This window comes from Macrobrachium rosenbergii, chromosome 1 (assembly GCF_040412425.1).
Source record: "Macrobrachium rosenbergii isolate ZJJX-2024 chromosome 1, ASM4041242v1, whole genome shotgun sequence".
Classification (NCBI taxonomy): domain Eukaryota; kingdom Metazoa; phylum Arthropoda; class Malacostraca; order Decapoda; family Palaemonidae; genus Macrobrachium; species Macrobrachium rosenbergii.
This window is the reverse complement of record NC_089741.1, coordinates 42,903,538-42,930,007: the sequence shown is the minus strand read 5'-3', so window position 1 is coordinate 42,930,007 and position 26,470 is coordinate 42,903,538. Positions and strand designations below refer to the sequence as shown.

Below are 26,470 nucleotides of genomic sequence, written 5' to 3'. Positions count from 1 at the left end.
CGCAATTTCTTGCCATTATTGGCGGCACGGCATCACAAAGGGCCCCCCAAAAAGAAGAAAAAATAAAAGAAAATCGTCGTTGTGACAGTGCCTTTAGGAGAGCGGAATAGTACAGTACCATGTTGTATCAAGAGACGTGAAAGTATTCGTAGCACGATATCTAGGATCGAAACTTTCAACGGAAGATGCAAATGTAGGAAAGATGCGTCGTCTTATCTGTGGAAATGTGGGACTGTTTTATTGTTTTATGGAAATGTGGCAAAATGACTTGGTTTAGATATAAAAAACGATATGTCTTTTTTTTCCTGAGGCAACGTGTTAAAGTTATGGTGCTTCAGCTTCGGTCTAAGAAATGACAGATTGCTAGATGAACCATTGATATCCGTTGTCGATCAATTTAAATGACTTCTTTTGCCTTTTGTCCACGAGGACGAATGTCCACAGATCCACTTTGGAGGGTTGACACGCAATCTTGTCCCCGCAATCCTGGTATAATTCCACCAAGTTGACAATAGCTGGAACAGACCGTCTTAGCAACCGGTTTCAACTGCTCAAAAAAGACACGCCAATTACTTAATTTAGACTCAAGTGAAGGCAATTTCTTTTGTATATGTCGTCCTCTCATTGCCTTTTCAACCTTGTAGTATGTACTAGAAGATAGACGGATAGATAGACAGATAGAGAGGGAGAGAGAAGTGGGTGGATGAAAATATCTGCGGTTATTCTCTCAATCTCGGCTGTGATCGTATCGCTATCGCCCCAACAGTGCTTTCTGAGCCCGCCAACCAAGAGCGGCCGGCTCTGTCCGAGTCCGCGCGTCAAGATTTTAACATCGATCTTGCTACGATCCTTCTACGATCTTGCCGATGACAGTTCGTCGACCCATTCCGTGCTGCAAAGATCGCATAATTGTTATGTTCTTCAAATTGAGATACCGCATCTCGTCATTATCTGATCAAGATGAGAGATGTACTTTGAAATGCGTGAAATGGGACTACTCACTGAGACATTTTTTTTTTTTTCAGAGATATTGGTCACGAAATGTTCGTGAGAAATTTCTGGGGTTTAATTGGAATATATTCCTTTTATTATGGTCCTAACTACATTCGTATGTCCTCTGATTAAGTAAGCGAATAAATCGCCATTTTCATCGCCAAATTTTCATTAGATTCTTGAAATACCTATCTGAAATCATTAGGCCTACCAGAAGTAATCATTTGACTGGCTAATCAACCGGGAGAAGTGGTTTTCCTTGGCATCACCTGATCCTTACGCAGAGAAGCATCCGGCTCAATAAAACTTGCTTAGGCCTAAAAAGGAAGAAAAAAAAAAAAAAACAAGGTCTTTTCTTACTCTTAGGGGAGTCATTAAAACCAAACTGGTCCATGGAAGGCAGTGTTGCAACTCCCTTGAACCCCGCCAAGTTAGCTCATTCTTCTTATCAGTATAATTTTCGAAAAGTCCTTTTAATCTTCGTTCACAGAAGTGCAGCTTTGGAAGAGACTCTGTTCAAAGAAGTACAGCTTTGTGACGAAAGTAACTTTTTTGTTGTTCTGAGAAGTATGACTTTGGAAGGAAGAAACTTTTCTGCTGTCTAGACAACATTTGTGAGAAAGTGGTTTCTAGGCTGTTCAGAAAAGTGGAGCCTTAGAAGACAGGTACTGTTCTTGCGTCCAGATAAGTCCATACTTGTTAGAAAAGTCTGTTTTCTGCTACTGAGAAGAGTAAAACTTTAAAAGACAGTAACTTTTCTGTTTAAAGAACTAAGGCTCCAGAAAACATGTACTTTTCTGTTTAATGAACTACAGCTCCAGAAGAAAGTCACTTTCTGCTGTTCAAAGAACTATAGTTCCAGAAAAAAGAAAGTCACTTTTGTTGTTCAAGGAATTACAGTTCCTGAAGTAAGCAACTTTCTTCCATCCAAAAAAGTAAAAGCTGTGGAGGAAAGTCATTGTTTATGATCCAGAAAAGTGAACACATGCAAGAAAGTCGTTTCCCACTGTTCGAAAAAGTGAAAGTGTGTTAAACAGTCCTTTTTATACCATTCAGGAAAAGCATCAACTTGTTGAAAAGTCACTTTCTTGCCGTTCAGAAAAGTATCCAGGTTCTTAATAAATACTCAGCTACTAAAATCGCGAGTTATTGAATGAAGCATTTTCCTTCTAATAGAAAAGCATAATTTCGCCAGAAAATCCATCGTCTATAATGCAAAAAAATATAAATTAATTAGAATATCCCCTTTTCTACTATGTGGGAAGCACATCTCCGGAGGAAAGCTAAAAGAAAGTCGCTTTTCACTTCATTTTGACCCGAAGGCAACGCTTAGAGGCTATTTAGGTTTCCATTTTTCGAGGTTGTGGGTCGTTAGCATCTGTCACTAGGCTTATCCCATTGCGATGGAGAACTTTCCTGTAATGCAACTTCTAACTCCCACTTCTGATCGCTTTCGTTTTGTTTGCTCTTGTCACGAATGCTGTTAATCATATATTAATTGTTTTTGTGGTTTGTATTTATTTGATGTTTCATTTGCACCTTTATTTTATTATGATTTTGTTTACCTTCATTTTTTATTTTTCTGCTAAAGAAAACTATTGTGCCGGCTTTGTCTGTCTGTCCGCACTTTTTTCTGTCCGCCCTCAGATCTTCAAAACCACTGAGGCTAGAGGGCTGCAAATTGGCATGTTGATCATCCACCCTCCAATCATCAAGCATACCAAACTGCAGCTCTCTAGCCTCAGTAGTTTTTATTTTATTTAAGGTTAAAGTTAGCCATAATCGTGCGTCTGGCAACTATATAGGACAGGCCACCACCGAGCCGTGTTTAAAGTTTCATGGGCCGCGGCTCATGCAGCATTATACCGAGACCACCGAAAGATAAATCTATTTTCGGTGGCCTTGATTATACGCTGTAGCGGCTGTACAGAAAATTCGATTGCGCCGAAGAAACTTTGATGCATTTTTCACTTATTTATAATTGTTTCCAATCAATGAAGTGACCTTTTATTTGCTTGTTTCCGTATCCGGTGTTTATAGTAAGAAGCACTGAAGATGGGGAGTACAAAGCGAGCAATGGGGATTTAGTAAAAAGGTTAGCATTAGTGAAACAATGGATCACACTGTTGCAAGGTGGCTTGGCCAAGTTGGGAAATTGGAAGACAATAGGATATTGAAAAGTGCATATCATTTGGAAGTGTTATGAGAGAGAGAGAGAGAGAGAGAGAGAGAGAGAGAGAGAGAGAGAGAGAGATTGGCTAGATATAACTGAAAGAAGTATTAGCCGAAAGAACCTTTTTAGCCTGGAAGGTAAGAGATTGCATGCAAGCAAGTGAGAGGCGCAGCATGCATAAGGGAGATTGACGTGCTACTGATAAGCCCTTTGTGAATGCAATAAAGTTCTGGAAACTTTCTGCATAGGCTGAATGTAGCAGTGACTGGTGCATCAACTTTCTCTGAGCCAACCATGTTAGATTTGACAAAAACCGGTTTTACTACGTTTACAATCCCTCCACCTCCACGCTCTAGGAATCCCCATAACCAATTAATCCTTCTTGGCTCGGTGAGGGAATGTGATTGCCGTGCCATCGGCCTCCACTTTAAAAAAGAAGGATCATACTCATTGGAATTCAAGTAAAACAAATTGATGAAGAAATAAATAGATAATTGGAAATCTCAGAATCCAGTTACTCCTTGGCTCAATGAGGGAATGTGCTTGCCGTGCCATCGGCCTCAACTTAAAAGACAAAGAATTATCATACCTTATAGGAACTGAAAATAAATAAATAAATAAATAATTGGAAATCCCAGAATCAGTTACTCCTTGGCTCAGTGAGGGAATGTGATTGCCTTGCCATCGGCCTCTACTTAAAAGGAATTCAAAATAAATATATGAATAAGTAAATAGGTAACAAATAAATAAATAAATAAACAAATAAATATTGTGCATTGGCCAAGCGTCGACTTTCTTCGACATTGGGGAAGGGGGGGGCGTGGGAAAACAAATGACACTCGTTACCTCTAAAGAGTCCTTAAAATACCAGCCCTTACCACTAATGGTAATGCGCTCTATTGCCCTGAGACCACTTTTGCAGGCCTCTGAGAACAAAAGAAAAAAAAAACTACATTGAGTTTTTTTGTTTTCAATTTTTCGCGGAAGTTTCTTCCGCTTGTCGAATTCTTACTGCCGTTTGCCTCTCCCCGAAAAACTGGTTTTAATTTCACGGGTTTTATTTTTCTTGCGGTTGGTTTATCGTTTTTAAGCTGGTGTTATTCAGTGGTGCTGTAGTTATCTTGAACGCATACAAACTATATATATATATATATATATATATATATATATATATATATATATATATATATATATATATATATATATATATATTAATATATATATATAATATTAATATATATATAGAATACATATACTCAAACTAGATAATGTATTATTATTATTATTATTATTATTATTATTATTATTATTATTATTATTATTATATTATTATTATTATAACGGAACTTTGTTAGTCTGTAAGTATTTATCCAGACACTGTACTTGTCCCAACAGCGACTTGACAGAATAAATAATCCCCGCTTTCTTTCACGAACGGATCGTGACGTTAATTGTTTCCGGACACGCCCTCCCCAAAAAAAAAAGATACACTTGTTAAGCAACCAAGAAAGGCCCTTACCGTCATCAACAATGAGTTCCCCGTCAATTTTCGTCTAGGTCCTTCTGTCTCAGATGCTAATGACGGCAGATGACAGAGGACTGTGTTTCAGCATTTCTCCAGAACGGCGGAAATGCAAATTAGGCCTATACTCTGGGTTGTTTCTATGTTTAGGAATACGGGAGTTAATTGACTTTTGTACTGATTTTTCTTTTTAAACAATTCTATTTTTGAAGAAGGTAAATTAATCCATGAAGGTCTTGTGAAGGTGTGTAACTGATTCGTGGAGTATTAGACCTATACGCTGGGATGTTAAATGTTTAATGGATTTTTTAGGCGTGCGAGAGTTAATGAAGATTTGTATAGTGAATTTTCTTTGTAAACAATTCTGTTTTTTGAAGAGAAAAATAAATGATTCCATGAAGGCCTTGGAGAGACCTGGAAATGATCAGATTTTCTTAGAAAATGAAAAAATCAGTTAACCTCTCTTTGCGCAGTGCGGTGTGTCTGTTACTTGATTCCTGGAAACCTAGTAACCGAATATATTTGTTTAAAATATCAATACATAACCAAAATTAAACTAAATGATAAAAACAAAGACCATAAATTTAAGATACATTTATGGCTTATTACATTACAAGTTAAAATCCAATACAGACTAAGTTTCAGGCGGCAAAACTGGAGTCAACTCGACCAACAAAGCGAGACGACTCTTTTACCACCTTATTTGGCCACTTGTCGCGAGAATATTGTCGTCTGTGGGATGCTGGAAGATGTCTGAATACGTCACCATCTCGTGACACCGCCTTTATTTATGGGAGGAAGTAGAAAGAGCGTCCAGGATCTGGAGAACAATGCTCCACTTTCTTGTGACGTCAGCGCTCAATGCTGTTGCTATACGTACGTGTCAGCGAGGCTGCTGCTGCTGCTGCTGCTTGTCTGTGTCCGGTGTAAGTTGTCATTGCGAAATGTGAGCGAGAATTGCATTTTTTGGTGGGCTGGGCGCAACATTCTCACCGCAAGACAACGATGGAGGTTTTATATGGAGGATATCTGTTTGTATTAATGACCTAGATGAGAATGACTGAGAATATCTTATTGGTCTAAGACCATCTCGTTGGTGTAAGACTGAGAAACTGATTGCATCTCGCTAGATCATTCATTATCCTTCTGTGGAATGAGTAATGACTCTTCGTTACTCTGTCTTGTTGGTTTTAAGACTGAAAAAATGATTATGTCTCGCTAGATCATTATCCTTCTATGGAAAGAGTAATGAAGAGTCACTTAACACCAAGTAGGCCTAAGCTACGTCTATAACTTCAAGTATAGGCCTAAGCAAGGCTCCCAAGAGGGATTAGGAAGGTTCTGTCATATCTGAGGTACATTATAGTCTAAAACTAGTTTAATGGTCGCGTATCAAGTAACTTTTAAAAATATGAAATTATAAACAGCCATAGTTCTGTTCATGAGGTCGAATTAGGCCTATACAGCCCTTCTTCCGGATGGATCAAGTTGGTGCTGACTTTATCATAGATATGTCGAGTTCTCGAACTGCTCTCAAGATGTTTACGTAACACTTATATGGAGACTGAATGGTTTTATAACGATATGTTTATTGTTTTAAATTTGCATACGAATGAGAATTCTCTGACGCTGCTGATGATTTTTTAAATTTTATTTTATAACAGGTGATTTATAACAGGTTGTTTATCTTTTTATTTAGTTCTCTCTTCTCTCTCTCTCTCTCTCTCTCTCTCTCTCTCTCTCAAACATTCTAATACTCTACCTGTTGTGTGACTCATCCTTCTCTTATCTTATCATCTTTAGTCCATTTACTTACAAATGTCTGGTTGAATCAGCTGTTTCCATTCTTCCTCCATCCATACCAAGTTTCATAACTCCATCAAACGCTTTCACAATATAGTTTCTGCCATTTCTCTTCACTGTCCCAAAACAGTACTGCATTATCTTCAGCCATTAACCAATCCACACTCCATTCGCGACCCATTTTCTTATCCTACACAGTTGTAACGCCAGTTTTAATAGCCGAAAAACAAACAATTATCCTCTACATATACACCAAACCAGTCGCTCGCCTAACTAAATATTCTAACAGACGCGTCATTTCCAACATAAACAAGTGCAAAATGCGCCGAAGTTCCTTCGGCCCAATCGAGTTTTCTGTACAGCCGCTACAGCGTATAATCAAGGCCACCGAAAATAGATCTATCTTTCGGTGGTCTCGGTATAATGCGTATGAGCTGCGACCCATGAAACTTTAACCACGGCCTGGTGGTGGCCTCTCCTATATCGTTGCCAGAAGCACGATTATGGCTAATTTTAACCTTAAATAAGATCTAAACTACTGAGGCTAGAGGGCTGCAATTTGGTATGTTTGATTGACTGAGGGGTGGATGATCAACATACAAATTTGCATCCCTCTAGCCTCAGTAGTTTTTAAGATCTGAGGGCGGACAGAAAAAGTGCGGACAGAATAAAATGCGGACGGACAGACAAAGCCGGCACAACAGTTTTCTTCTACAGAAAACTAAAACTTAATCACCGTCGAAAACTTATTCTTCACCATATCCCCTCAACGCCCTCAATATTGCATCTCCGTCTATTAAACAATGAGCCTTTTAAGAGTCTATATATACCACATAACAACATTTTTCCTGTCAGCGAGAAAGAATAGTCATACTTGCAAGAGCAGAGTACGTGGCAATGAAGAAACCGGAAATGAACGCTGAGTTCTGATCTGCTGTCTTTTATTTTTACCGCAATGCCATTCATTCGCGTGGTATTCTTAAAACACCCGGTTATACGTGAAAACAAAAGTGATTTCTATTTGACGCTGTCACTCTCCTTGTTCGTAATGCTCTAGCATTTAAAAAAAAACGTGCTATTGTAATGTAAGTTCCTACTGGACAGAGTGCCTACCTGTGAAAGATAAAAAAAAAAATAGGACTAATAGAATAATGAAGATATATATAAATATGAAGCGTCAAATGTCGTTTAAATAGAAGATATATATGCATAATAAGCCACAAATACCGTTTAAGTAACTATATCTTGGAATAATATACACCCAAAAGGAATAATAAATGATAAGTGCTTCTACACAGGCCAGGCTCTCTTGATGGCCGAGTGGTCAAAGTCGACTATTTATCGTTGTTTCTAAACCAAAGTCTCTGGCTGGGGCAGAAACACTTAGCACTTATAATTCCCCAAAACTCTTGGCACTTATAATTCCCCTTGGGTATATAAGTTATTCCTGAGGTATAGAGAATTTGATATGAAACAATATTTGTGGCTTGGTATTTGCGAATATACTGTACTTGCTGAACATGAACCAAGTATTTTATCTCCTTTCTCGCCAGTTACTTTAATCTCGATATCATTTCCCATGAGACCATTCAGTTTGCACTTTAAAATAAGATATTATTATCAAGCCGTTTCCCGTTACAGAGGATGGAACCAACAAAAACAAACCCGCAGTTTCTGCCACATTCGTCCTGAAACTGTAGACTTAAATGGCCATAACTTAGTCAGCTTGGGTGCAATAAGAGGCTGTTGAATGGAACGAGAAAAGCAGCGAAGAGAATAAAAGCAGTAGTTATAGATGCAGTCAGACAAACATACGCAGATAAATAATCTTTTTTATTTAAAATATCAACGAGCATATATATATTAAACACGAATTCACATCAAAATGTAAATTAAGAACGCGAAAAACAAAAGACACTTAGGCTTGCGTTTACTGTCCACACCAACGGCTCTCACTCGGTCTAGAAGACAGGCTTTATCATTTGTCACTGACATTTCATAGTTTTCCTGAATCGTTTATCTTTCTGTGCTGTAACTATTTGTGAACAGATGACTATAATTTAATTTTGGAATGCCACTTTACTTTTTTACATGTTTTTAAGTTTATTTAGACAACTTATTGGCTAGTCTTAGTACTATATATTTAAAAGCCAGCTAGCCAATGTTTATGTTGTACCTTGGCACTATAAAGCGAATAACAAAATTTTATAGCCACTGTAATAAAATATGGCCGTGAAAATAAAAAGAGAAAAAAAACAGATAAAGAACAGATAGGAAAACGTAATCAAAGATTCAGATTTAAAGATTTAAAACTAGAATGAATCGGATGCAACTGAAATAATAAGCCTTATTCAGATGTGAGGTGAAGTGCACTCTGACAATACTAGTACTAATAATACAACTAGTCTTACGTTCAGATCAGTAAAGAGATAGTGGATCTGGTCATTGCTTGAACGGGTGATCAACAAGAAATACGCCGTTCTGGTCGAAACGAAGTTGGTTTGGTTAAGTAGAACTCTAAATGAATTGACCCCGAGCTCCCAACTCATTTAGCAGTATCAGCGGGAGGCCTAGACGAACACTCGCTGCGCTTAGCAATGTGTGCTCGAAATAATTCTCGTAAAAGATGCAAAATATTTATTCCACAAGTAAATAAGAATTTTAACTGAATTTCAAAAGTGTTTAACTGGACTTAGTTTATCAACGAGGGTGGCATTAACAGGGAATGATAAAATTTTAGCTGCAATGAAAGAAACTGCATGCTACCAAGAAGTGTTCGGTGAAACCAGGTTTTTTGTCATGTTGATAATTGAAAAGAAAAATACATGTCAATAACTGGAAAAAAAGGCTGATTCACTTATCAAATATCTTTTCAGACCTGCACTCCGTAGTTGATGTCAGACTTTCCACATCAAATACACTCAATTCAAATACTGTCAGCCTCATTGTGACGGGGGGTGGGTTGGGGTGGCGGTTGGGGGTCCGTTTATCGTGCAGTATGACTCATCCTGCTAATCCTGATGATTTTAGCCAAACATTTTACCAGCTTCTACTATGGAAAGTGGACTTCGTGAAGGGGGAAATCCAGCCGATCAGCTGTTGGACAGTGACATCATAGTACTAGCATTACGCAATTGGTGTTGTGGGCGGAGCCACCGCCTCCCGGCGAACCTATAAAGAGAGAGTCTGCAACCTCGGCGGGCCAGTGTCTTGTTGACAGTCGTGAACTTAATACCTACGTTAGAATTCCCCCGACACGTTTTTTAAAGCTGCCTACGTACCTGTACTTCGTATATTTTATAGTGTCTGCTTTGTTGATGTCTTTTTAAACTTCGTTTTACGAGTACCTTCGTATATCCTCGGTGAGGTGAGTTGCTTATTGCTTAGAGCAGTGATCAAAGTGGAAATAAGACAATAGGCCTAGGCTAAAGTTGTTGGTGTTTTGACAATGAAGCCGTTGTCCTGAAGGATTTATAAAACTCATAATTCTGTGAAGATGTGAGAAAAGATAGGTGTAAGTTTTTAGTTCGCGAAAGCTGATATATACGTTTCTCTTTTTTTTTATTTCCTGCAGCAGATAAACCAATATATTTTCCTCCGAAAATAATTAGGAAAACCCCAAAGTTCCGAACTCATTGATTATAAATCGTGTTGGCACTAAATTCTGGTAAATAGTTTTAATTATCCAACCAATCCGTATTGAATTGTTAAAGTTACAAAATAGATACAAATTTATTTAACATGTTTTTTCAACACAGGATATTCCCAGGACCAGGTCTAGACCATTAGGATAATGGACCTGAGCAGTTTTAAAGGCCTTGTGATTTACGAAATTATTTTGCCAAAGAAATTCCTCTAGAAAAGGGTAGAATTAATGGGTATGAGACGAAGTAAATAATAGAGTCATACTTTGGGGAATAGGCATAATTGCTTATCACATATTTATTAGGGACAGCTGCAATGCTATATATATATATATATATATATATATATATATATATATATATATATATATATATATATATATATATATATATATATATATTTTGCTTGAAATAAAAATTTGAAATAAAGAAAAAGTAGACCATGTGTTAACGTTCTTGCGTTTAAAACCCGTATCTATAGTTTACGTAAAAAATTTCATAAGAATTTCTTGAAGATGCCGGAATACCAGTGATAGAAATAAGAAAAACATGCATTTAAATAGGACAAACTGCTAAAAATTTACTTCGTATCGTAGGAAACAGTTTTCTTAAACATCGTCGCTACCTTGTGTAGGTGAGAGTTGGATGGTGAATATGTCGTTTGAAAAAGAAAAAGATAAAAAAAGGTAATTGCAATGCTTCAAGCCACCAAGAGATAATGTCACCTGAGCCGGTATGACATTTAAGATGGTATCTTAAAGGACTAAGTATAAGTAGGCCATCTTTTAAGCTTTAATAATTATAGGGGATGAACGTCCAGATGTTCGGACGCTTTATATATATATATATATATATATATATATATATATATATATTTTATATATAATGGATATATATATGTAATTTTTATAATGGACGTGTGCATGTATTTTTTGTGTGAGGTGGTTGTAACTGGTATTATCCATCCATTCATTTATTAGCTCGTGTGGCTACCCTTTGCCTCCACTAGTGAACTTGTATTCTGAGGCGTACAGTCACCCATCCAGATTTTGACCAGAATGAACGTTGCATATGGTGAACGTGTTACTACCTTTCTTAGGCATTTTGCCGGACAGATCTCGAACTCTTTTAAAATCATTACATATATGCCTAATCTTACTTGTCTGGGAGTTATAAAATAAGATTAATTTGGCCAGAGTGATTGTTAAAGAATTTAGGATATATTTTGCTGAACATGCAGTACTCACCGTCTGAAAACTATAGTTAAATTTATTTCACTAATATTTTTATAGTCGGTTCAGAAACAGTTAGTCTATATTTACAGCTTTGTAATGTCAAGTCACTTATCGTGTTATTTTTGTGAATTCATAACTGTAGAGAGACTGAATAATTACTGCTCTCTCGGAATCCTTTTGTCGGTAGAGCATCATATCCATCTTATCACCGGAAACCAGTAATGCTCTCTCCTTCTCTCCCTCTCACTCTCTTACAAGAAGCCTTATGGAGTTGTGGTTGCAACTTCGTGAGTTTTATTTTTAAAGGAAATTGTAAATTTTATTGATATTTTTACTCCTAAACAAGTTTTTCAGCATTTTTATTTAGAATCTGTAAATCTTTAACCTCCCATAACAGCAATTTTATGAAAAATCGTCACATTCCCATAATCTCTCTCTCTCTCTCTCTCTCTCTCTCTCTCTCTCATCGTCTCTGGCTTTCTTTACCAACAAAGACTTGACAGCACATCAATTATTTAGATCACTCTGGCACGAAACCTATCTCACATAATACTGAGGTCTTCTAGGAGAGGCATCAGGAAATATCTTCATTTTCTTTGTCCTGTTGTCGGCCTTTTCTCTCTCTCTCCCTTTGTCCTGGGCAGCACGGCAACCCTCATACTCTATGCGGCCCATCCATAAAATAAAGCTTCAGAAGGTCAAGTGCAGCCGTTTTTGGAAGTTCCGATCTTAGCTGGATTTTGTCCAAAGCACGAGCGACGTTTTTTTTTTTTTTTTTTTTATCTCTCGGCCTCTTACTACCTGACTTGTGCCATTACTGTAGCCACTATCCTCTGACTACTCTAGTTTGAGGGTTGAAAATGTAATTAGAAAAATTAAGCTAATTGTTGACTAGACTAAGTAGATTGACTTTCAAAGAAACAAATTTCTGATTAATTCACCTATTTTTAATGGCTGTCATGATAAGTCACTAATCTTAAGAATAAGTAGCTAATAGTCTGTTTCTGTCATTAAGGAGTTATAAACCGATTTTCACCATCTATTGATGGTCTAATATCCGCACCTAGAGTCCATCACGTTCAAAGACAAGATTATTTATAATGCTTCGAAGCTGTTCAGGTTATACAGATTTGACTTTAAATGTTTAACTAAGTTGTAAATAGTCAAGTGAAGATTGCTGTTCTGTCCCTAAGCGAAAATAAAAGAAGTCCTGAATTTTTTTTCTAAAGATCCCTTGCAGTTAAAAATTTTGCTTGAGGTCATATTTCATTATTTGAGAAACCGAAATATTAGTACAAAACCTTAGATATCCTTGCGTTTTATATTACGTATCAAGAACTCGAAGGTCTGGGAACGTAAGTTACTCGTTTTTGTCTCGTTACAAAAAATAAATAAATAAGTAAAAAATAAAACTTCAGGAACAAATTTGGACTAAAGTATAGGCTACATGCCGTTAAAATTGGATGCGGGATGGTGAAAGATTCCAGAGAGAAAAAAAAAAAAATGCTCGTGGTGTCATCGCTACTAGTCCAGCCCAGAGCGGTTGACATTGAAGGTTAAGCAAAAGCGTTCTGTTTTCGACCGTATTGACAACGTCATCCTTATTATTGCTCCCGAAGGTTGGCCTGACCTTCGTAGCCCCGCTTAATAGCTTCGTCTGTCTTCGCTTCGCGGTAATGCTAATGGTAGTAATGATGGCAATTGCCATAATGATGATTATGCGGATATCACTAATCATAGGCCTAATGTCGAATGGTTAGTAATATAAAGGGAGCAATAGTGAGACGGTAAGGGTTATAAGAGAGATGAAAATAGTTGTTCGTGGTGATGGATATAATAGGGATGACGATTTAGTGAGGAAGATTGATAATAGGCCTAACTTAACATTCCTAACAACGACGATATTATAATAAAGGTAGCTGTGATACCGAGGACTTGCGTACGTGCTGATGTTACACATTCCGTCATTGTTATTCGTGACTTCGACGTTTATTAATTGTCTTTGAGATAAGAGATCATTAAGGGAGCTCGAGATGCGCTTGCACGTGGGAACGCGTTGTGGGCGCACCTGTTTCTTCCATCTAGTTCTTTATTCTTGCGACGGTTCTCAAACGCCTTAGCTTAGCTCCTTGCGTCAGCCTTCGAGTTTTATCCACGTTGCACTTGCTACTTCTTTGTCTTAATTTTTTCTCAGTAGTGTAGACATACCGGCAAAAATTACAGTAAAATAAAGATGGTGGGCCAGTGGTGAGAAAAGCTGGCCATGTGGGAATTACCAGACTTGTCCCGCCTTTGGGATGTGTCGTGTTGGCAGTGGACGTTATATGCTGAAACACACACGTGTGTGTGTATGTATATATATATATATATATATATATATATATATATATATTATATATATTGATATATTCTTTTCTGATAGCTTTCATATTCGTTAACTTATCTCCTTAACGTACTTCAAAATTGTCAAACATTAGTGTGTGTTAATGTTTAATGCTCTCTCTCTCTCTCTCTCTCTCTCTCTCTCTCTCTCTCTCTCTCTCAAAATTCCTTTGTCAGCTGTGTTTTAAGAAGATTTTTTTGATGGTGTAAACTATCGCACAATGCTAGTGTATTAAATGATGTTGGTCTATATATTACCTAAGAATACTATAATGCATATGATAGTCCGTAGTCACTGCAAATGTCACTCAGCCTTTTGAGAGAATTAAGCCACGATGTTTGCTAATTGTTCAATAGTTCGGTGATAAATTACAAGCCAGGTGATTCAGTTGGATTCTCGCATTCTTTCCTTTGATCATCGTCCACTGTTTCGATCCCGGCGAGGAAGAATCGATTTGGGCCCGTGCTACCGCTGAAACCCATTGTTGATCATAAGCTGGAATTATGAACCTGGCAGTCACTTCACTGTCGTGTAGTCATGAGACCGCACAGAAGGGCTCGAACTGTTCGGAGGTAACCTTGTACGCCACGCCGTCACGTGATCGTCAGCTGAACCGGGAATGGAACTTATTCTCGAGACTAATTTTCTGGAGATCGAGTTCTTGAGATGACTCCGAGTAACCGTTTGATTGTTGATGTCGAAATTGATTAGGAAAAAACGTACGGATAACTGTCATTTTCCTCCCTTTCCAAAGTTCAGAGTAACGGTATTCAGTCATGGCGTAAACTATTAAAAAAGAAACACAAAATGCTGGCCTTAGGCCGGTGTACAGTCGATGGGAACAACCGTGCGATGACGGGCTTTTATTGAACACAGGTCATAACTTCCCCGGGGCATGGAAATTCCTAATTCTTTCAGGGCTCTGCACTTATCTCCATTTCTTGTTACTGTCTCCGTTCAGCCTTCTCTAAGAGTGTCATAGCTCGCACTATTCTTTTCTGTCTGTTCTTGCTTAGGGCTTAGAACGTAAATCCGTTTGTGTATGACGCTGCTGAGGGCAACAGAGCTATACTTTTACGTTTTAATTTTTTTTAGAAATGTAGAATATGCTTGCAATGAGAATTTATTCCACACACACGTTCTCTCTCTCTCTCTCTCTCTCTCTCTCATACTGAAAGTGCATGATATCCGGTTAACCCAATCATATTTCAGAAGATTAATCTAACCTCTCTCTCTAATATGTATATCCGGTTAATGAAAAATATTTCAAAAGATTCGTCCTCTCTCTCTCTCTCTCTCTCTCTCTCTCTCATATTAAAAATGTATATCCGGTTAATGAAAAATATTTCAAAAGACTCTCTCTCTCTCTCTCTCTCTCTCTCTCTCATATTAAAAATGTATATCCGGTTAACAAAAATATTTCAAAAGATTCTCTCTCTCTCTCTCTCTCTCTCTCACACGCTCAGCTCTATTAATCCAATATAAGCCGCCCCATTCATCGCCTGTCTTGAACACCAGATGCCTCTAATCTCTTCTGAAGGGATCTTTATTATAATCACACGCGCTTGCATTAAACTAATAAGATTATTATGCACAATTTGGCGTCAGCATCTAATCTCTGGATGTCTCTGAGGGGTAAATGTACATTTCCTGTCACGATGCGCTCTAGATAGAAGCAAAGTGATTACCGGTTTTAGGAAACCAGATTATAGCTACTGTGAAACATCTGTTGGGGAGGTTTTGGGTTTACTTTTAATTTTGATTTATTTTTCGGTTCTCTCAGCTGAACGTAATGTGGTTTTTTGTATTCATATCCTGCGTATGTATGAGGCTTGGTAGGCTATTTGGTGAACAAATACGCGTGATAATTTTGTGGTGGTGTTTTCACCTCGCTTAGCAAGAACAGTGGAGATCTCAGATAGGGTGGTTATTCATTTACTGAGTCTGGTTACCTGGAACCATGATCTTTATAAGCTGGTTACATTCTTCCTGTTTCATTCCCTTTCATCCGTCTGTCGTGCGCTAAGTAAAGGCATTTGGGACGCCCGAAACTGCGTAAGAAAAAATTCCAAGAAAAGCTGACCCAAACCTTGAAGGGTTTAAATTTTTTTTTTTTTAATGGATGGGAGGCTGGTTCTCGAACGAAACATTTATATGCAGGGTCCGGGGGAACACACTACCAATTTTGAAACAGACTGCAAATATCGTTTGATGCACCGAAACCACAATAAGCCTTTTGAAAATCCTCAACGAGAATGATTTGATCGAACGGAACAACAATCAGTGTGAAAGAATAAGCGAGTCGTGCTGAAGCCGATTGCGAGTTTTTGTTTGGGCTGAACAACATACTAGTCTCCCGAAAGATTGTACTAAACATTTTGAGACAGGTGCCACAATTTGGGACCGAACGAAACCTCGTGAACAGAGAGGTGAATGGACTGCTGTCCAACACCCCTTGATTAAGCCCGTGCAGTCATATTTTAGGGAGGCGGACCCGTGCATGCATTGTCACACACAGACCGCTGAGCCGGGCTTTGTTTGGATGTTAGTTTTGCTGAACACAGTAACCTTCTTTGATTCTGAGTTCATTCGAAAACAAGTAAATTCTAACAAAACTGTGAAGCGTTTTTAAAGTCTAATATATACAGCAGTCGTGCCAGAAAAATGATGTTTTCGAAAATATATATTAGAATATTGTTGTTATTTTTCTGTGAAATGGAAATTAATAAGTAAAAGTAATAGGAATGAGGTTCACTATATGCTTGGTCCTTGAGTAATTGTACGATGAATGGTTAGTTAATTTGATGTGTTTATCTTTGTAGATTATGATGGCTCTTATTATCACAGCCTTGGATATGGTACGTTGTCTGGGTGGGACGGAGAAAGGGGGAGAAATTGAAAGGTTAATCTAGAGTTAGGAAAAGTTGGGTCAAACCTAACGCATTTTAAACAGACTTCTCAAGGGAGTTTAAAATATAATGTATAATGGAACGCTGCTAAAAGAAGCAGACCATATTTCCATCTACTACACATCTTTTTATCTTGCTGTTTCCTCTCTTCATGTTCCTCATCTAAGGGGAAGTTCTGTCACTTATAACCATGTCACTTATACTTTTACTGCTTTCATTTTAAGTTTGGGCATTTCTGAGTATCTAGTCTCTTGTCCTTCGATCTATGCCTAGTAAAACTAAAATCTAGTAACCAGTAGTAGAAGCGGCTGGAGTCCTAACAGTATGTTTGTTGTTTTTTTTTTTTCAAATAGATGCTTACTGAGTATTTTCTCAAGCGTACTAATGGCGACTGAGGAATCTCATAATCAAGGTTTGGAACTGAACAGCTTAAAAATGTAAACAAGCTCACTTAGGATAAAAGATGCGTTCAGTTTCCAACACATACCCAGCCATGTCCGAGTGGTGCCAGAAATGTCGTATCTTACCCTTGGGCCACACCCAAATTAATGGGCCCATCGCAGTAACAGTTACACGCGATAACAAGGAATGGATGAAAAGTCCTTTTCATTATCTGTATGTATCCATTATGTGATTGGATTGTGCTATGCTACCAGTGAAGGGAATTAGGAATGTTGCCATTAGAAAGGTCAATTGTAATTAAGTTTGCGTACTGCGTTTTCAGGTCTAGGAAAGAAGGGATCTTGAGTAACTTAGAAAAGAAGGGCTCTTATGTTACAAGTACGGAGGAGCTGGGAGTTTTAGAAAGTGTTCTGGATGAGAATCTCTTACAATATTGCCTTCAATGGAAAGCTTAAGTAGGAGAGTCTTTGGAAGTCGTGTAAATGAATGTTCAGTTAGCAGCAACTATAATGCAGCTAACTTTACAATACCCATGAAAGATAAAACAGTAACGAGGCTACAAACTGTATAAAACCAACGTCATTAATTCCACTTAAAATAGATTCATTAACTTCCTTTCACTCTGTGACTGAAGCCCCGCCCTTTTGCTTTTCCTTTCTTCAAGTTCTTTGGAGCTGGGCTATGCAAAGAGCATTAAGTTGGCCGTCCTATTACTTGTCGCACTTCAAGCAGTGCTTTTACTTTACCTGCGTTCCCGCTCCCTTTCTTCAGTCTTGCTGTCCAACTCTCTGACTATTACGTCTTAGTGCAGCTGTGGGGTTTTCTCTCGGTTCCACCTTTAGATCCTTGTGCTTCATCTCATTTATTTTCTAGGTCTCTTTTAGCTTTGACTCTGATTTAAGATTATTATTATTATTATTATTATTATTATTATTATTATTATTATTATTATTATTATTCAGAAGATGAACCCTATTCATATGAAACAAGCCCACAGGGTCCATTGACTTAAAATAAGATGTTCATTTGAAAGAAGTAACAGAAGATAATAGGAAACACATAAAGAGGAAATAAGTCAGGCTGTTAGAAGGAAAAAATGAATAGACACATTAGTAAATCAGATAAAAATGTAAGTAAATTCTAAATTCAGGGATAATTGCTTTAGGAAAATAATGCATTGCAGCCTAGCTTGAACTTTTGAGATTCCAATTGAACAGCATCCTCAGGGAGACTGTTCCACAGTCCACTTCCCTCTTTACACTGTCCTTAGAGCGCTGAACATGGCGGAAAGTGCCCCAGTGCTTGCCTTGACAAGCCTGTATTCCATTAATCAATCACTGCAAGCAGTGACCAGAGAGCTCATTTCGTATCTTCCTCTCCCACAGGCCTCAACCAGCCATGGACGTAGACGAGAATTCAGACGACAAGAGGCGCACCTTCGCCGTGAACCGCGTCAATACTGAGGAACACCACGCCGACGACGACGTCGAGGATGAACGTCCTGGATCCCCAGGTGAATGGAAATTTGATTAACAGAATCTTAGTGGTTAACAGGTTATAAATACTATCGAGATTTCATGGTCTTGAATGAGTATAATTCAGGTTATTGTAATGTAATGTAGCTTTGAAGACGGTACGAGTTTACAAAGGATTTTTGGCTATTGGTTTAAAAATACTTTCAAGATTTCATTGCCTTGAATGAGGATAAAATAGGGTTAGTAATATTATACAGTCTTGAAGGCTGTAAGAATTCACAGAGTATTTTTTGTTATTGGTTTATAAATACGTTCAAGATCTGATCGCCTTCAATGAGGAAATTCAGATATTTGTAATATAGTCTTGAAAACTGTAAGAGTTCACAGGTTATTTTTGGTTATTGGTTTGTAAATGCTTTCAAGATTGCATTGCCTTGAATGAGGATAATTCAGGTTTTTTGTAATTTTATAACAGTCTTGAAGACTATTCGAGTTTTAAGTGAGGCCATTACTGACATTACCATGAAGTTTTGTTTATGACTGGTGTCATAAGTAAAGGCATGCAATATCTTATTTTGCTCGTATTCGTGCAAAAGTTAATTTGCTCGTCTTTCATAACTGATCAGAGACACGCTAGCTTAAGGAATATCTCTCTCCAGTCACGGACTTCCAGTACATTACGTTAAGTCTATTTTATTTACAATCGGGAGTGTTTAACTGGATGCCCTGCCATGTGTTGTTCAGCGTCAATTTAGTTGATATCTTGTTTACATCTAGTTTATATCTCCCCTCTCTCAAGGAGGTCTCCAAGTTCCTAGGCGAGGTGAGTTTTAGATACCCCTCAACAGGTTTATTTGATGTGAACACCATTTAAAGTCACGCTAGTGTTTCTACTTTGGAAGTTAGTCAATCAAATCACTAATTACACTTTGAAATTTCGTAAAAAAAAAAAAAATCACAATCACTGTTCGGTTTCACCTCAACAAATATACGAGCAAGAGCCCGTGCTGGCACAGTAGGATTTTGTCCACACGTGCGAAAATTCACGAGTTCCTCAAGTGTATGCATTTCCAATTGATACAAATAGACATCGAAGTATTACTTGATTCGATGGGTAGGAAGTTGTTTGGTAAGCACTGGTTTGGTTCTGTCCCCAAAAACATTAGCCCCTGAGGAAAGGTTCCGTTTTCAGCACCTGTATTTAGTTTTAACCTTATCCCTGTGAAAAGGCAGTAGGTATTAACTAGGGCGTAGGGCTTCTTTTGTGTTGTTAAATTTAAATAAACTAGTAATTAAAAACATTAAATTTTAGATGTAATTGCACTTAGAAAATCACAGTATTGGTAGGAACTAATTTCAAATGCTTTGAAAGGTGTCTGTTGCACATTGATTGTGTCACACTTGTATGCTGCCGATTTTCAATGTTATTGCCATTAGAAATTTCACTCACATTCAGTGTCAAGTCTGTGTTTAACCATGATTTCATGTTTTTATTAAAGTAAAGTGTTTTAATATCAGGCTCTGAATATACTGGATAGAATTCGCAAAAATCTGTTGGCATCAATACAAAACTAGCTAATCTCTAGCTACACCTCAGCTTCCCTCACTCCCATGACAATACGTTTCTTGAACCCCTTCAACATTACCTTTTCTCCTGCAGACGAGAGATGCGGCACCCCCAACCAGATGTCGCCCTTGCACTCCGACACGCCAACCCACCCCAGCCTGTCGTACTCCACCTTCAGGTCCCTCCGTCAGATGACTCGAGAGGCTCTCCCGCGCCTGGACCACTACAGGAACCTGGCCAGTATCGTCAGGAGCCCTGGGAACATAGGGCAGAGGCCTACCCTCGACGACCTTCACCAGCCTCCTTTGGATAAGGTATGATATTGAAGATTGGTCCTGTTTCGTGTGATGGGAATATTTTGATATCCTGTCTATTTGCATTTCTTTGTATTGGCCTGTTCCTTCTGCGTTAAGGTACTTCTCATCTTTTTTTGTATTTTTTAGTCTGTATTTATTCTACTCAGTGCCTGTTGAGGATTTTGTTTTTCTATAGTCATTTCATTTCGTTAGTTTGGAATCCTTGTTTTTTCCTTTATTATATATACAGTATATACTTATATGTATTTGTATATATATATATATTTGTATATTTATATATATATTATGTAATGTGTATGTACGCATGTATGCATAAGTGGATATACGTCTGTGTATAATGCACGTATGTATTTTTCCACCAAACTCTATTTTTCCTTGGAAAGGGTGTAAGGCCATAAAGGTAGACCCCTCTAGTTCTGAGCAAGTCTCTTGAAGGTATGATTGCTTGCAAACACGAACCCAGCTCTCTCACTGAACTTACCCTCATTCAGGCAGTGTTTCATCCTCATAAACCCCCCATTGATATTCCTGGTACGAAAATAGGCACTCGAGAACATGTGTACTTAATAACAGACACTGAACACAGCTCCTCATCCTCCCCAAAGAATTCACAGGGGGAACTACCTATTGTTCCGAAGGATCGATAACCCTCCCGGCCTGAATAAATAATTCCCTAGAAGGCCAAAGGATTCTTGCCGCAAGTCCTGTGGGATCTGGCATGGCCACGGAGGTGGTGGCCGAGGGTTTTAGACTCGACTGTGAGGCAGACAGGAGTGTTTTTATTTTGGGGGTCCTTTGACACTCCTGCGTTTGCATACCAGCACTCGTTATAGTTTGTTAGATTTTCTGGGGATTTTTCGTAATTACGGCATCCGTAATTGATTTCTCTGATGTGAAAATAAGCCAGTCTAATTCAGTTATCATTTAAGAGGCAGCTTTTATGATTTCCTTTTCTAATCTTTTTTATATAGTTTTCTTTTATTTATATATATATTTTCTAAGATAGATAATACCGCAAATACACCCAATACCACATCTTGAATATAAAGGCGACTTTTAAATTCCCTTTTTCGTTTGTTGATGCTTTCCACGAATTTATTTCCCTGATATTCAAATCCAGGTCTGAGAAACCATCCGAAGAGGCTAATCTGGGAAACCAATTGCATTAGAAGGAAAGGAGAGACGATAAAGGATAAAAGAGGAAATATGGGAGAGAAGAAAAAAAGGAAGTAAGATAAGAATGCAAGTGAAAAAAATAAATGTCATGGTGATTCAGTATCGATGTTCCCCGGAACGCCAAGAATTGCACTGGGAGATAAAAGAGGAAATACGGGATAAGAAGAAAAATAAGGAAATAAGAGAAAAAAATTATAAAGAATAAAAAAAAAAGAATAAGTGTTATAGTGCTTCACCACTGATGTTCCCAGGAACGCCGGGAATTACACTGAAGTGATATTTATAGATTCGTGCAAGCCAGGCCGAAATACCTCGAGGGGACCTATTTTTGGACCTTGGGGCGTCTTCTCCTCTTGAAGATTTAGTGTAGATTGATCTTTTTTTTTTCTAAGCGGCCAAGGGAATTCTGGCGTCCTGGACTAAATGAGTTTCCAAAGTTTTTATTTTTTTTTTTTTTGTAAGGAAATTCTTTATTCGAAAGAATTCTGTAATATAGTATGTTTCTCTTAATGTAAAATGGAGAGTTGTTGATTTTACATTAAACGTATTTTAATGCCTTTGGGACTTTATTACATTAAATATTTTCTTGTCGAATAACGTCAATATTATACTGTAGTTTTTTTAATCCTTTTTATTTTTTTATAGCTTCATATACCGTAATTATCAAGCACCCAGGCTGTTATTTAATATATATTTTAACTTCACGTATTCTTTAATTAATGATTTGATTGTAAAATTATTAGGTCACTCAGTGTGAAAATTAATCCCCAGAATAAGTATATCCTGGCTATGAAGACTCCTTAAGCATTGTGATTCGCATCGATGACAACTTACACTTTTTTTATTTACTAGTAACTGAGAGTAAAATTATTAGGTAAAAACAAGTCCACAAATTATCAGGCAGCTCAGTTGAAAAACAAGACCTCGGAATAAGTCTCGTGGCTTTGAAGACTTCTCAAATATTGTGATTCGCATCGATGACACCCCATTTTATTTTACTAGTAACTGAGAGTAAAATTATTAGTAAAAAAAGTCCACAATTATCAGGCAGCTCTAGTTGAAAACAAGACCTGAATAAGTCTCGTGGCTTTGAAGACTTCTCAAATATTGTGATTCGCATCGATGACAACTTACTGCTCAGTGCACCGAGTTCCCAGGGGCGTGTCTTCCTTTGAGGCGTGAGTGTCTGTCACATCTTTTTTTTTTTTTCCTCTCTTTCATCTTGATCCCAGTCATGTGGTTTCCGGCGCATGCTCAGATGAAGGAAGGCATTTTCTTCGCCTTTCCTGGATCTTTGCTTTCTTCGTTCTCCCGTCTGAGTAAGCCGTGAATGTCCTGCTTTAGTTATATTAAAATGATTTTCTTGTCCTCTGGAAAGTGTGACAGGACAGACACACGTACATGTACACTGACACACACGTACACACACACATACACACACACGGCTCCTCTCCTGTAAATTGAAGAGGCTTCCGCAGAAAAAATACTCTCTCTCTCTCTCTCTCTCTCTCTCTTCTCTCTCTCTCTCTCTCTCTCTCTCTCTCTCTCCAAATAAGGAATACCACTAAATTCGTGCCAATCAGGAAAGTGTGCGAAACCCATTAAAATTCTATGAAGTTCTTGGAGAATGGAATTGATAGTAGCCGGTTCTTAAGCAAATTGTTAATAATGCATAGTATGAGTAATAGCCCTGAGCATTAGAGCATTTAAAGAATTCAAACGAGAGCATGAGAGCATTAAGAGGAACTGGAATTAAGAAAGAATTCAAACGAGAGCATGAGCATTAAGAGGAACTGGAATTATGAAAGCAGTCAAACGAGAGCATGAGAGCATTAAGAGGAACTGGAATTATGAAAGAATTCGAACGAGAGCATTAAGAGGAACTGGAATTATGAAGCATTCAAACGAGAGCATTAAGAGGAACTGGAATTGTGAAAGCATTCGAACGAGAGCATGAGAGCATTAAGAGGAGCTGGAATTATTAAAGAATTTAAACGATAGTAGTAAGAGGAACTGGAATTATGAAAGAATTCAAACGAAAGCATGAGAGCATTAAAAGTAACTGGAATTATGAAAGAATTCAAACGAGAGCATGAGAGTATTAAAATTAACTGGAATCATGAAAGAATCAAACGAGAGCATGAGAGCATTAAAATTAACTGGAATTATGAAAGAATTCAAACGAGAGCAGAGAGCATTAAAAGTAACTGGAATTATGAAAGAATCCAAACGAGAGCATGAGAGTATTAAAATTAACTGGAATCATGAAAGAATCAAACGAGAGCATTAAGAGCACCTGGAATTCGCTACTATTAGCCAGCCATCAGCACGAAAGCTCTCTAAAAGCAGAGTGCGAACTCGGAGGTAAACAAAAGAACTGCAAATGTTCTCGGAACGAACACGTGTGTGTGTGTGTGTGTGTGTGTGTGTGTGTGTGTGTGGAGAACTCCCGAACACCGATCGATCGTCCCGCATTTGGTTTGATCGCTACCTAGGTCTTCCCGGGAGCTGAAGACCTCATTCTGGTATTTCTGTTTTCCCCTTTTCCAGATCTTTTTCTTTTTCCTCTTTAAGGTTACTTTTTTTTTTTTTTGTAAGTTTTTTTTTATATTTTTAGTTTCCCACTGCGTCCTTATTCCTCACCTTTTTTTTTATAGTTTGTTGACTGTTATGGAATGATCATTAATTCTATTATTTTCTGTTTACCTCTCCAAGACTGTTTCTTTTTTCCGCTGTAAGTTTTTTGTATTTGTTTTTGCTAATTTTTTATATATGTATATATTTTTTGTTTTTGTCTCCCACTGCGTCCTTTCCCCCGCTATTTTTTTTTTTTTTATGGATTGTTGACTGTTAAGGAATAAGCACTAATTCCATTACTTTCTGTTTTTCTCTCCCAGACTTTTTCTTTTTTCCGCTTTGAGTTTTGTATTTGTTTTTTCTAATGTTTATATATATATTTTTTTTGTCTCCCACTGCGTCCTTTCCCCTTGCTTTTTTTTTATTGATTGTTCACTGTTCCAGGATAATCGCCAATTCTATTACTTTCTGTTTTTCCCCTATCAAACTTTTTCTCTTTTCTGCTTTAGTTTTATTCTATTAATTTTTTTTGCTAGGTTTTTTATTTTTAGTCTACTATTGCACGTTTTTCCCTCGCCTTTTTTTTTTATAGTATGTGGACTATTTCAGAGTAATCACTAATTCTGTTATTTTCTCTTTTCCCTTTCCAAACTTTGTCTTTTTTCAGCTAAGATTTTTTTTTCAAGGTTTTTTTTCTCCCATTTTGTTTTTCCCCCCGCCATTTTTTTAAATAGTATATTGACTATTTCAGAATAATCACTAATTCTATTATTTTCTGCTTTCCCCTCCCAAACTTTGTCTTTTTTCTGCTTTAGTTTTTTTATTGGTCAGTTCTTGTTATATATTTTTAGTCTCCAACTGCGTCCTTTTCCCACCCGCTCATTTTTTTTATAGTTTGTTGACCCAAGCGCTAAAGGTTTATTGCACTTGGTCAAATAGTTTGGGAAACGTGAGTGTTTGTCAATTAATCATTAAGAATCATGGTAGCTTATTGTATATAAAACACATTGTGTTTAAATTTTTTGACACTATTTTTTTTTACTATTTCGCAATAATCACCAAGCACTAAAGATTCATACGTGTACCGAATGGTTTGAGAAACGTAGGAGTTTATCAATTAAAGAATTAAGAATCTTGGTAGCTTATTTTCTCTTAATTAAATGAATTATGTAGAAATTGTCACCAGGAGTTTATCCGTTGCTCCAGACTCGTAGTCTATCTCTCGCTTATTCCATTATCTCTGCATTGTTGTCTCTGGCGTATAAAAGAAGTCCTCATTCGGTACATCAGTTTTAAAACCATCGCTCACAGTGTAATCGATTTAATCATCGAATTTTACCGACAGACGGATCGAATTTCACCAATAGACTGACTGACAATGAGAGAAACATTACAAATACTTCTCTCATTCAGCAGCTTTCCGCTTATAGAGTTGGCGCAAGGATCATTCACGAATCACTACAAATTACCGTTGGAAGAAGCATCACCAATTATCGACAGACAGATACTTTCCTCATTAAGCAACGTCACTGCATGATCGAGTTGACTCTTTCATTCAAGGATCGCTACCAAGTACCGATGAAAGAAACATCACCAATTATCGACTAGTAATACTTTCCCCATGAAGAAACGTCCCCGCTCATAGGAATGACTCACGGACGATCATTCGAGAATCACCACTAAAGTACCGTCGAAGAAGCATCACCAATTATCGACTGGTTTGTGAATGGTGGCCGTTTTTAGAGTCACGATCAGGTCAGAGAGGGGGAGAGGGGAGGGATCGGTGTGGTCGGTAGTCAGTCGGCATAACTGGCCGGGCTACTGATGATCGATATTGGAGGATTTTGCTTTCGTGCCTCACACGGCGGGGTTAGGGGTGGGTGTGGGCGGTTTGGGTGAAGGGAGGGAGACGGTCACAGAGACGGCGGGTTGGGGGAGGCAGGCACGGAATGACTATTATGATAATGAAATGTATGGTGCAAGAAAAAAAATAGTGAGTGACAGGTGATTATGGGTGGTTTATTTTTTTAAGTAAAAAAGAAAAAAAAAATAACTTGAGAGACAGGCAGGGAGAGTATGAAAAGGAATTTGATAATTATATAGAAAGGAAATTAATATCTATAAAAATTCAAAATTCTCATTAATATAAATATATATAAATATAAATATATTATATTAATATAAATATTATATTATATTAGAAAAATCATTAATTACTATATATGAGCAACCTAATTCTTCAAAATGAAAAAAATAATCAATCATAGGAAGTGAGAGAGAGAGAGAGAGAGAGA

The 26,470-nt window shown here is 37.6% G+C and overlaps 1 protein-coding gene across 4 annotated transcripts in view; it reads left to right on the top strand.

The window, feature by feature from the left end:
- The window catches only part of LOC136827940 (bumetanide-sensitive sodium-(potassium)-chloride cotransporter-like), an 88,207-nt gene that overhangs the window by 24,257 nt on the left and 37,480 nt on the right, over positions 1 to 26,470 (top strand). For 2 of the 4 annotated variants that reach the window (XM_067085769.1, XM_067085681.1), the window contains exons 3-4: positions 18,450 to 18,577; positions 20,200 to 20,420. In XM_067085769.1, coding sequence (XP_066941870.1) covers positions 18,463 to 18,577; positions 20,200 to 20,420 — 336 coding nt within the window. In that variant the 5' untranslated portion in view covers positions 18,450 to 18,462. Of the gene's footprint in view, positions 1 to 9,525; positions 9,859 to 18,449; positions 18,578 to 20,199; positions 20,421 to 26,470 lie in introns of those variants that run through there. The other 2 variants (XM_067085601.1, XM_067085515.1) reach the window with 2 other exon arrangements.